The 12933-nt window shown below is 40.4% G+C and overlaps 1 protein-coding gene across 5 annotated transcripts in view; it reads left to right on the plus strand.

Moving 5' to 3' along the window:
* Positions 1–12933, plus strand: part of kalrna (kalirin RhoGEF kinase a) — a 141991-nt gene that overhangs the window by 116939 nt on the left and 12119 nt on the right. For 4 of the 5 annotated variants that reach the window (XR_006372045.1, XM_044130993.1, XM_044130995.1 and 1 more), the window contains 15 exons: positions 338–490; positions 881–976; positions 2293–2405; positions 2510–2576; positions 2654–2757; positions 2835–2904; positions 2981–3067; positions 3284–3376; positions 3767–3817; positions 3933–4010; positions 4092–4277; positions 4489–4660; positions 5310–5506; positions 6044–6321; positions 12420–12585. Coding sequence is in view for 4 of the 5 variants with exons in the window: in XM_044130993.1 (XP_043986928.1) it covers positions 338–490; positions 881–976; positions 2293–2405; positions 2510–2576; positions 2654–2757; positions 2835–2904; positions 2981–3067; positions 3284–3376; positions 3767–3817; positions 3933–4010; positions 4092–4277; positions 4489–4660; positions 5310–5506; positions 6044–6321; positions 12420–12585 (1911 nt within the window). In the remaining variant the exon portion in view is untranslated. The remainder of the gene's footprint in view (positions 1–337; positions 491–880; positions 977–2292; positions 2406–2509; positions 2577–2653; positions 2758–2834; positions 2905–2980; positions 3068–3283; positions 3377–3766; positions 3818–3932; positions 4011–4091; positions 4278–4488; positions 4661–5309; positions 5507–6043; positions 6322–12419; positions 12586–12933) is intronic. The other variant, XM_044130994.1, reaches the window with a different exon arrangement.

Here is a 12933-nt window from a genome sequence, read left to right on the forward strand (position 1 = left end):
TGACAGAGGCCCAATTTCAAGGCGTTAAATTATAAAGTCATATTTCTTTTTATTTATATTTGTTGTATACATTTTTATAACAACTGACGTTAACATAGTTATTGATCGTGCTATAACATTTTGCTATGCATCTGAACAATGTATAATACTACTCCTGTGCTTCTGTGATTTATGTTTTTTTTTTTTTTTTTTTTGTTAGATTTCTAGTGAGAGCAATTTTCTCACACGGTTTAATTTGCTATATGAGCTTCCACCACTGAGTTGTAATGATTTACTGCTGTTCATGAATCAGTAAGGTGAAGATCCTTCATTAGCTGTTCCGTGTCTCTTGTACCAGAGAGTAAGCATCAAGGATGGGAACCCTCCATCAAAGCAGTCTCCTGGGATACAGAGTGGTGGAGAGGAGGAGCCAGAGCCAGACGATGAGCCCCACCTTCCTCTTCCTCCACCCATGGAGATCATGAAGGACCCCTCAGCTTCAGAAGAAAAGGTACCAGAGGAGGTTTTGGTTTCTCTGAGAGTTTATTCACCTCAGCTTTGAATTCACACCAACATTCTGTCCAGTAGAATCTTAAATCTCAATTTATTTTTCTCAGACTTCACATTATTTGGAATTAAATATTTCTACATCTTCATTTATACTCTAACTCTTACATTTTCATTATTGACTAAACAAGTGACCACATCTTTTGATGTATCTAAAAAAATCCACATCTGAAGATTTTATATGAGTTTTTACATAGATTTTCTTTTCATCTTTGCTTTTCTTCTTCCTTGTTTTCAGTATTGTTGTGATGGAATATAACTGTAACTGGGTTCTTATGGTTTCCCTCCTTTCCTTCCAATCTAACCTGCTGCTCCTTCTGTCTTCCTCACAAAGTCTTCATCCTTGCTAACATCTCTGCAGTCGTCCTCTGACGTCCCCAGCGCTGCAGAGCTGGTTAGCGCCATAGAGAAGTTGGTTAAAACCAAGATGGTGAGTCACCAGCTAGAGAACAGAATTATCCTCAATCAGAAGCAGAAAAACAACTGGCCACAAAGTACTTACCATATTTAGTTTTAGAACAAGAATCAAGCCATTTAAGTCCAGATCAGTGCCCAAAGCCCACAAAAGTTCTGATGGATTCAACTCATCCTCTTCACTCACTTCAATCTTCTCCCTTCAGGAAGGAGATCTGGTTTATGTGGCTGTAGAAGAAACAGAACAAACTCTTTTATCCCCACAGTTGGTGCTTTGTTTTTTGTTGATGTTTCTTTAACTGTAGATTTAATGCCCTGGCTTGAGGTCACTTTTGTATTACTGCAGTTCAAGTAATTTTTAGCCCAAACTTTTATTTATTAATTTTATTTTGTAACATTTGTCTTAGATCAATCTTCTTGTCATGTAAAATCTTGTGTGTGTGTGTGTGTGTGTTGGCCATCACCACTGTTTGTTGTAAATGAATTGCCCTTCGGAGTCTTAATGTAGTGAACAGATTGATCTCACAGCCAGCCAAAAAGCCACCAACTTTTCTTTACACAGCGTCTCTGTAGACATGCAACAGTCACAATAAATTCTAGTCATAAGTATCATAATCACCATAGTTACTTAACTTAAATGTAATTTAATACTATTGTACATTAGGAAAACTTTGTACAACTCTTAAAAAAATCTAAATATGAAAAAGTAAAGGAGCAAATTCATCATAATATGTTAAGAACAAAGAGGCATCCTGCTGTCTGACACAGAGCAACACCGTGTCTGTTAGCTGGGTTTGAATCGGCCGCTGAGTCCTCTAAGTTTATTTATATCAGCTTCCACTTTGATTCTCCTAGTCATTATTACTGTGATTTTGTTTGTTTCCTGTACTTTGTTGCTAGCGAAGTTTCATCTGCACATTTCAAATGCAATGTAATCCTGTGTCTCATTAGTAAAACATGGCTACAGTGCTGCAGTAGATGCTGTGGGATGTTATGTTATGTTTGATCGAGACACAGTGGGTTGTTTTCCTGGAGGACATTTGTTTAAAGTTAGCTGCAAGACTGCTCTCTGTTCAGCAATCAGCTGATAGTGTTGACCTATCAGCTGATTGCAGAAGAGATCCCTTCACCACTGCTGCCCCCTGCTGTTCAGAAACATCAGCACCCTGACCATTCTTCCTGGATGCAGCAGCGTTCTGGACCAGCTGCTGGACGAGTTTCATCTTGATCTTGCTGGGACTTTAGTCCCTTAGATCTAAAAATGTTCTTCAGGTTACTGAAGGCTGACTTTGTAGCCCTGTGCATGAATAGTGTTGCTTGTTTCCTGTTCAGACGGTGGAACCGTACCCAGGCTTCACCCCTCCATCTCCACCGGAACAACACACACCGGTTCAGGCACGGAGCTCTGAACAGGACCAGAAAGCCAAAGCTATGAGACACCGGACGTGAGTACTCAGGCTAACTTTCTTCTACACTGCAGTGATCCGTAGCATCACTGCAGATGATAATGATGTGACTGATGTGTCCATGCTGTGGTTTGTGTGTTCAGGTTTGTCCTGAACGAGCTCATTCAGACAGAGAAGGACTACGTCAAAGACCTGGGAATCGTGGTGGAGGTAAGGATTCCATTCCAGGCTTTGGTGAGGCAAAGCAGAACACAGCAGCTTCACCGTAATTTTCTGTCTCTCTGCAGGGATTCATAAAGCGGATAGAAGAGAAGGGCGTTCCAGAGGACATGAAGGGAAAAGAGAAAATAGTATTTGGGAACATTCACCGCATCTATGACTGGCACAGAGAGTAAGTCTCCCAGATGGGGCTGGAAGCATTGATGGACCGTCTGTATCTGCTGCTGACGTTCCTCTGGTGTGCTTCAGGTTCTTCGTAGGAGAGCTTGAGAAGTGTGTTGATGACAACGGGCTCCTCCCAGAACTTTTCATCAAGCATGTGAGTAAAAACGGAATAGAAGGATGTCTAACATTCCTGCGCTGAACTGTGTGAAGACCTCATGTTTGTGTTGCAGGAGAGAAGACTGCACATGTATGTGGTTTACTGTCAGAATAAACCCAAATCAGAGTACATCGTTGCAGAATATGACAAATTCTTTGACGTACGTAGGCTTTTTTTATTATCATTATCTGACTATCTTAACATACATGATTCCCTCATGATTTTCAGTTTTTTATTAGTGAGTCACATCAGTCCTTGTTAACATTTTCATTTTTTTACTTGTTCTTGTCCCATGATCATTTCTGTGACTGATGTACTTTTCAGAAGCATCTGATCAAACACCAGATCTCTGTGTTGTTAATGTTCTGCTTTTCAGGGGATCCAGCAGGACATTCAGTCTAAACTGACCATCAGTGATTTCCTCATTAAACCCATCCAGAGAATTACCAAATACCAGCTGCTGCTAAAGGTACCAAACACTAAAACAGCACGCTACATTTATTTTACACAAATGTTGCTTTTTCTATTTAATGTTCCAGAGCCGGCAAACACAGTGTGAAGAGCATGTAAATGTATTCATAACCTTTACAAACACTGCTGTGTGTTTGTAACACACATGTTATAAACACAAACTATCTGTTCTCTGTACTTGCAACACACTCTGTGGTCATGCTACATTTCTAAAATGAAACCCCTTTTTCTTCCTCTTCATTATCTGTATTTTGTGTTTTCCTAATACCTAAAATATGTTGAAGTTGGTGATTTTTTTCCAGGAGTATAAACACTTTTTCTAGGCACTGTAGCTTGATAAGCAACCTGTTCGAGTCACTGTTGACTGGGTGCTAATGTCTCTTCTTAGGACTACCTGAAGTACAGCTGTAAGGCTGGCATCGACTGTAAGCAAATCGAGGTAAACCAAATCTCATGCAGAGAGAGAATACTTTGTGTGTAGAGTTCAGCCTGCATCTAGAATGTTTGGGTATTTTTTCTGAGATCCCAGGACTGTTTTCTGTCTCACATGACAGAAAGCCGTGGCGTTGATGTCTGAGGTTCCTAAGCTCTGCAACGACATGATGAATCTGGGCCGGCTTCAGGGATATGAGGTGTGTTATCATGCCAACATTTCACTGACTGGAGTCCTTCTGAAACCTCAGCTTTTAAAGCCAGCCTGGTTGTCTCTGCAGGGAAATCTGGCCAATCAGGGCAAACTGCTGCAGCAGGAAACCTTCTTTGTGATGGAACAAGATGCTGGAGTCTTGTCACGATCCAAAGAACGCAGAGTCTTCCTCTTTGAGCAAATCGTCATCTTCAGTGAACTGCTCAGGAAAGGCTCATCCACACCTGGCTACCAGTTCAAAAAGTCCATTAAGGTGGGTAGAGGATCCTGTCAGATATTCCACTGACTGATGCCAGACGTGGAGACGTTCATAGCATTTTACTTAAAGATGACTGAACAGCTGTGATAGATAGATAGATAGATTGATAGATGGATGGGTAGATATTCATTCTTTCATTCATTCATTCAAACACAAAATGGCTGCTGAATGATCGGCATAACTATTGTTACTGATCCCCCCACAGGTGACCAACCTGGGACTGGAGGAAACTGTCGACAACGATGCCTGCAAATTCGTCATGTTCTCTCGCAGCTCATCGGAGCGCTTCACTCTGCAGGCCGCCAACGTCGACACCAAGCAGGTCTGGATCAAACACATCCAGAACATCCTGGATGCTCAGAATGACTTCCTGTCAGGTGCGGGCACACACACACCAACACACACATACCCCTATATGCAAAACATTAATACTTTAACTATCCTTAGCAGAGATGCTATTTGCTCCCAGCTGTGTCACATGGATGATCAAGGCATATGACTTAATGTTAACATCTGTATTCATCACATCTGGTTTCAGTTAAAGTTATCCTTATATATTAGCTGCTACACTAACAGAAACAGACATGTGCTAGCAGGTTGGGTGGTAAACTGACTGTTCATTCTAAATGTGACATATGAAATGAAGCTTAAATCTATCTGACACAAGATCCGGAGTGCAGAACCCCAGAAAGTCTGGCTGAAAATGGAACCTACAATGTCGACAACGTGTTTAAAGAGCTAGTTGTCTTCATAAAGAGGATGGTAAACCAAAGAGACAACTTGAGCCTGCTTTGTGTCCATTTGTCCCTGCAGAAATGAACTCATTGTGGAAAATGGCATCATAATGAAAGACCAGAAAACTGTTATCCCACTCTGTGCACATAGACTATATCAATATAGTATGCAAATGGCACCAAGGTGTTGAAGCAACTAAACAATGAGGAAGAGGCATTTCCTACTGCCCCACACTATCCAGTGGCAGCTCAACAGAAACCATCAACTCTAACCTTTTGTGTGTGTTTGCAGCTCTGCAGTCTCCCATTGTGTACCAGCAGTGTCAAAGCAAAGACAGCGGCTCCTCTCTGATCAGACGGTCCTCATCGTCAGGCAACCGGCCATCTTTATCCTCCCACAGCCGGCCGTCCTCGGCTCTGGGCTTCTGTGAGAAGAGCCCTTTAAAAGTGTCTACCTCCAATGGCAGCTCCTCTTGCTTTGAATCCAGTGTAAGTTCCTGCATTCTTGCAGCATGCTCTTTTATCAGGTATTTTTGGTGAGCCTTTCATTCTGAAATTTGAGAAAACACAGCAACACAGCACTCTGGTACTCAGCTAACCTAAAAGCTAAGGTTAAAATCTAGGCTGCAGTCCAGTGGGTAGTGGAAGATCCAGCACACTATGATCTGACTTTACTAGCTTCTTCTCCAACAGCTTGACTGTCACTCACTGGAGTCAGATGCAGAGCTTTTCTCAGATAGAAGTACCTTTAAGAAAAACTTAAGTTGAACTAAGTAAGAAAATATCTTTGTGTATTTCACAGAACCCCAGCATCATGCTTGACTGTTGGTACAGTGTGCTTAGGTTTGTTTATTGATTACGTATTAGGATCCCGATTAGTTTCCACTCAGGTTACCAGTATGAAAGCCTCATGGTGTTATCCTCCAGTTGATATTTGGCTTGTTTATGTAGGTAGATGCACATTTTAGTTGAGCTTGAATGTGAGAAGACATGTTGACTCTCCCCACTGCCCCCCTCCCCCCTCAGCACGATGACTGTAACGGCCTCTTCTCCACCATGCGGGTCACTCAGGACTACTCTGCACTCAAAGAGAATGAGATATGTGTCAGCAGAGGAGACGTGGTCCAAGTCCTGACCATCAATCAGCAGAACATGTACCTCGTTTTTCGGCCAGCCGACAGCCAGTCACCCGAGGCCGAGGGCTGGTTGCCAGGACACGTCCTGGGCCCGCCCACAAAGTCCATAAAAGACTCTTTCTCCACTTCCTCCTTCCCAGCTGCTGTGGCAGATGCCAACAACATCAAGTAAGTCCTCCCCCCTGCCCTTCACCCCCCAAACCTCCCACCCCCTGAACCCTCCAGCAGCACTTGTTTGGCAGACAGACGGCTGGACTGGATGAGCGGTGTGGAAGCTCCATCTGCCTGCTTGTGTTTGTGTTGTTTTCCTGAGTGGGCTCCTAACTCCTCACTGCCTGTGCCCTCATCTCCTAATCCCTCACCCCTCCTGCTGCTTCCTGTTCTGACAGGACACAGAAGGATTCCCACTGAGTCACTGCTCTACAGAGCACTAAGGTACCCTCCCCCCCAACCCTCCTCCCACTCCGCCTGACTCCCCTCCAATCTAACTGACTGCCAGTCTGCTGAAGGGAAATCCACTTGTTGTGGCCTGAAAGCGAGCCAAAACACACACTGATCCCACAGGAGTAGACCGAGTAGAACATGTAGCTGACTCTGACCCGGGGGTCCATGTGGAGCTAAAACCGGACGTTTTTTTTTTTCAGTTCTAACAACCTGCTTCTGTTTTTCGTTTGTACTTCTCGTGTTTACGGTTTCTTTGACAGAATAAAACTCACCTGGTCATCTTCAGGTGGATTCTGTTCTCCGTAGAGGAGAATATTTATTTTGTTGTCTGTGGCAATCTGTATACATTTTGTGTTGATTCTTGTTTTTTCTTTCTTGTTAATTATTATTTTATTTCTTAGACAAAGTTGGATTTGTTTCCTGCTTTGTGTTGATTTTGTTCACTGTACAAAGTTCATACTGTTATATCTGACTGAGGCTCTGGAACATTCCTGTTTAAGAAAAAATGCCATTTGCACTATTTATGAAGATAAAAAATATGAATGAAGTCAGGCTGTGCAATATGTTTGACTTAACGGCAGCGCTCAGCTTTGTTCTGTCCGTAGTCTGATAAGGATTTTAGATGTTTTTTAAATATGTAAAATACACCTTTTGGATATAAGCATGAGTTAGAGCAGAAGCGTGAAGGTGGACATGTTTTGTTCTGCTTTAGAATGAAGATGGTATGTAGTTTTTAATATTTGTAAATAAATTACAAGAGCAAACTGAATATCTGCCTGCATTTCTACACACACTAAGTACACTATTTGTTAATATGAGAGAGAATTTTTTCATTTTTGAGCAAAGCACCTGCAGTTCAGTAGACATTACAAAGGTAAAGCATGGTTTTACTGCTTCTAGCATTCCTGTGTAAGAAAAGCTGGTGGCTGCTGGTCATTTCATCTCTACGTTCTTTCCGTCCTTTCATACCACTATATCTTTAGGTAATTCTGCACCTGACTTCCTCAGATACTAAATGGAGCCGCATGCTTTGGGATGTTTCAGGAATCAGTTGCCAGGGAAACATTTGATATAAACCAAGTCAAACATTTCCAGTCATTTTCAATATTCTACCACTTCAGTAGTTTACTGCGGGGAAATATGGTTTCATAAATCAATGCTATCCACCTAGTTTGGTTAGATCACAGGTTACAATATTTAATATGTTCTAAAAGTAATCTGGGATAAATGAGGGTTAGAACTAGAGTAGAACAATAAGGGTTTGAGTCAAAGTTTTCAGAATCAATTGTCTGTTCCTATAATTTACGAAAATACTTTAGCTAGTACGAACAATAAGCTGAGACAAAGTGCATATTTGCAAAATTGTTTCACAGGTATGAAATGCATGGGGATGAACTGAGCCGCAGCCATCTGGGCTTATTTCCAGATATAAGTGTGAAGTGTGATCATCTGCACCGTTTCCTTCTTTTTGTCGTAGTGTTCTTTTTGATTCAGTTTGTCTTTGAGTTGTTACTAACCTTCACGGTTTGACACTCCACATAAGAAGCAACCCTCAGACTGAAGCATGAAAAAGTCAGACAGAAACAAGGATTGTATTTATTTCACCAAAAAGATTTGAATTCTTTGAGACCAAAGGAAATTGCAGTACATCTTTTTTTGTTTTTATGTTTTTTTCTGCTGACTGTGCTTCATTTCACATTTTAAAATATTGACAGTTTAGTTGATGAAACAAAGTTATTTCAAGCCACATTACAAATGGACCCAATTTATGGCCGGTTGTAAGGAATCCATTTCAGTTCAAATTTGATTAGTTGGGTTCAGATCAAATTACAGAATGCCCAGTTGCACCGATCACACTGAGTCAGTGACTTTTAAACCTCATCCTTCCTTCTGAGCAAGCATGTGATGACAGTGGAGAGGGACAACTCCCTTTAACTGGAAGAGACCTCCAGCAGAGCCAGGCTCTGTATGAACAACAACATGCCACTGAGAAGTCAAACAGAGCTACGTCTCCCCAGAACACTTAACATCTGCATCAGGTGTTTTTGACTGAAATGTAACAAAGATGTCAGGTTTCTAAACAGACGCAACATTCTGGAAGTGTTTTGTGTATTCTGTCCAAGTTTCTAATGGAACAAAACTAAGGGCTTGTACAACCTTTGTTTGGGAAGGTAGTTTTAAATCCATTATAAAAATGTAAAGCATCCCCATCAAGACCTATGAAGATTACATTCTTGTCAAACCTTAGAAATTCTGTTGGTTAAACTGTTGACAGACTCACCTGACTGACTTTGCATTCCAGCTATTTCCAGATTAGCTTTTGCATCTATTTGGAAAATTAACACCACATTTTTAACATTTTAGCATATCTACATGGATTAAAAGTTGCTGTGTGATGTACAAGTGAATTAAAAGTATGTTCATGAAACTGTCAATCATAATTTTAAATTAGTTTTCCAATCAGAAGTCAAATTTCCTATTGACTTTCAGTCTATATCTGAAATATAATGCATGTCTTTATCCCCAGACTCCATTGCCATTTCAGTTAATGATACAAACCAATGAAGATGTTCACCATCCAATCTGATTAAGCTTGGACTAGTTTGCAAAAACTGTGGTCAGAAATCTCTTGATGTGCAAGTCACAATATAACAGCCCTCTATTTTTTTAGTTGTTTTTTATTTTTTTTAAATAAAGTAGAACAAAAGTAGCCAATGCAGTAACCTCTGGAAAGGCAAGAGTTTTGGTCTGGAGCATGGAGGTAGGTTTGAGAAATTAATTGCTCCTTTACAGATTTTATTCAGTTTTTATTCTTTTATCGTACATTTTAACATCACAGAGATAACTCGAGCAAATGGAAAAGCACATTTTGAATTTATTCTTTGAGGAACTGTTTTTATGCAGCCACATTTTTGTGTTTAGGAACATGGCTATCCTGAATACCAGGGCTCCTCAAATTCAGGCTTCAAGTCCCGAGGTCATTCAGCCATTTGTTCCGAGACAAATGGCTGAATGACCGGCTCAATATGAAGCCAAGTTCTTCAGAATCCTGTTGATTGTTTGACTCGGGTGTTATGACTGAGCTCCAGTCATAACACCGACCCTCTGACTGGATTTAAGTTAGTTTCTGTCTAACATTAAATCAGACTGAACTTTTGCTGTTTTGGATCAGTCAGGATTACCAATTTTTGCTTGCTAGATGCTAGAATATTTTTTACCTTAATTCAGAACTTTTATTAATGTGGAAGAGTCTAGATGATGATGGTCTGAAAGGTATTTTCAACATGAAAGTTAGAGTTTAGCTCATCTGCAGTTCATTTTTATTCAGCTTCAGATGTACATCTTGTCACTGACGTGGGCTGAAAAGTCAGAGGACGAATTTCCTCCAACAGCAACATAAAAAGCCAGGTTACAGTTTGCAACTGCATGTAGGAACAAACAACTGGAGACATGCCCTGTCATCTGATTAAATAAAATTAAAGTGTTTGACTTTTGTTACATCTGGAGGAAAAATGGAAGCTTGCAAGTCTGTTCTTGCAAGCTGCACGGGTGTCAGGATGCTGCCACCACTGGTGCTGCTGGAGTGGCAGCATCTTTTGGTAATGATGCACTTCACAAAATGGATGATATGTTGAGGGAAGAAAGTGTTTTTAATATGAAACAGTCTCAAGACACCAGCCAGGAAGTCAAAAATCTGGTGAAAATTGGTCTTCCAAATTATTTCCAGAGTGGAAATAACAGAAAAGTTAAAAAAAAATAATATTTTGCTGTGGCCATCACAAAACCACGATCAGCTGAGCTAAAATGATGTGTGTGAACATGGCGACCTTTAAACCTTACCAAGTACCACCAGCTCTGGAATAAAACAAAATTCCTGCAAACTCTTGTCTACAGCTTGTGGAAGGCCCACATACTTCTAATGTCCTGGTGCGTAAAATCCTCTGTATTTTAACATAGCATCATACTGACATGTCGTGGGAAAGAATTTTCTTTACACACTGGATAAAATGTTAGCAAGGTCCACAAAGGTAGATGTTGAAAGAGAGTAAGCAACCTGCTGTTATCTAGGATACCAGAAGTTATATCTAACCTTTCAGATTTTTCCTGTGGCAGGCCCCAGTGCTGCTTGGACATCAGAAGATGTGAAAAAGGCATTGTGTCCTTTGCAAATACTGTCTCTGCTCTTGGCATGTCAAGAAGATATTGGTTCATCCAGCAGCAAACTGTGGGTCAGTGATCCAGATTCTATGACCTAGATCAAAAGTATAATACCAAAAGATTGAGAAGAAACATGTAGAGCTTTGAGGGCCAGCATTTTATCATCATAGTGAATGTTAAGGAACAGAAACAACACAGGAAACACCACCTAAATATTCCGAACCAAACCAGCATCCAGCCACAAAAATGGGTAAAACGGATAAACCTTATTCTGATATGAAAACCAGTCAGGTTAGGTTTCATAGGCTCAGACTGAACATTGCACATCAACTTACCAGAAATGGTTTGAGTTGTAAAAGCATATTGATGATTTTGACATAAAAAGTGACATTAGGTCCAAGACACAGAAGCAAAGAGCAGAGAAAATGTGGAAGAATGGCTACATTACAACAGTTTTATGAAAGATTACACTCATGGTGTGTAATCTTATCGGTTGATTGATTTTATGTCCACTAAATAAGAAGTCTTTTCATGATAGGTTCTCTCTTTACAATTGCATGATCACAGAATATATTCTCATGAACCATATCATAAGAATATGTTCTCATGATATGAAACATCTGTTTCAGCTGTTCAGCTGAAACAGCCCCTCAATGGAACTGATTTCTCAGTTCCTAACACAACCAGCTCACTGTTAAATTATATCCCAAGCTCTGATTGGTGCTTTCTTTAGCTGGGAGAGCCGCTCATAAACTGTAGCATCACAAAGCTTTGAGAAATGCTCTGATGGGCTGGTATTACTGTCAACTGTGCTGAAGAATTTGCATTGAAAGGCTTACTATAAAATCGCAGAGGGTAAACCAGTCACTGAAATGATACAGTCATTTATCTGCCTAGCAACCACCCAGATGGAATTCTGAAAACTAGCTGTGTTCAAAGTATAATGGATATTCCTGTGGATATGCCAACATTAAACAGGAACTTGGTTAATTTATAGATAATAATTAAATAATGGAAATAATTCAAATAAAAAAAATTCAATGGATGCTATAATAAAGATTTAATTCACCTTTTTTTTATTTGACCCACATGGAGGGCGTTGATGGTTTTCCATCAGCAATAGAAGGTTAATTTGGTTTAAGTGAATATATTTTAGCTTTAATAACATAAAGATACATCATTTTTAAAGTTTAATCAGTAATACTTTTATAACAAATTTATGTCAGATCATAATTTCTTGGTTAATGTCAAGTTGTCATAGCAAAAACATTTTGAATAATGTCAGCTTTGTATTAAAAGAGTCATAATTTACCGAATGACACTTTATGACAACAGTCATAAATATTCATGAAGACTTACTCATGTTCATGACAGATGTTATGTCATGTTTATGACAGCGTCACAACCCATCAAATAACGTGTTACCAAATCTTCTGTAAAGTCAGGAAACCCTGAAACAACTAATTCTGAAGACAATTATTCATCTCCACACAGGGAAATGAATCCAGAGCAACAGATAGCTGTAAATGTCTCTGGATTTCACCTGTTCACCTCCATTATTCTGACCTGACAGCTGTTGTTGTATCCACACAATGGCTGAGCTGGACACTGCTAAGTTACTATGTGATTGGCTGCTTGATGTTTGTCCTTCATGCACTGCACAGGAAGTCTTTGTCATGGAACACCCTACGCGCTAGGAAACGTGCTGAATCCAGGGACAGCTCCTTTCTGGGGTTCAGGAGTCAGGAGAACAGCCTCCTCCGTAAACCAAAAGATGGCGTAGCCTCCCCCCTCCCGCTAGCCCTGCCAAGCCCCACCCACAAGGCTAAAGTGAGTATAGCTTGCCGTGGTTGCAGTGGCTGATGTGGTGTGTATCTGCTGTAACTCCTTCATTCCTTCCGTACATTCAGATGTTTTATAAAACTGATCTTAAATCTGCGATGACATGTCCCAAACACAGAACTGATTGCAGCAGGAGCCAGTAGGCCTGTGCTGCCGTATGCAGGGCAACACATCACCTTTATTGCACATTCAGGTGCATTCCTAAGTGTCAATAGCTGTGTTCCCATAAGCCATAAAATTGCACAAATTGAAATTCTGAAAATAAAATTGCTTAATGGAAACACTGCAATTACAAAAAAAAAAAAAAAAGGTTTTGGATGAAAAAAATTGCACTTT

Source organism: Gambusia affinis, linkage group LG11, assembly GCF_019740435.1.
Source record: "Gambusia affinis linkage group LG11, SWU_Gaff_1.0, whole genome shotgun sequence".
Lineage (NCBI taxonomy): Eukaryota > Metazoa > Chordata > Actinopteri > Cyprinodontiformes > Poeciliidae > Gambusia > Gambusia affinis.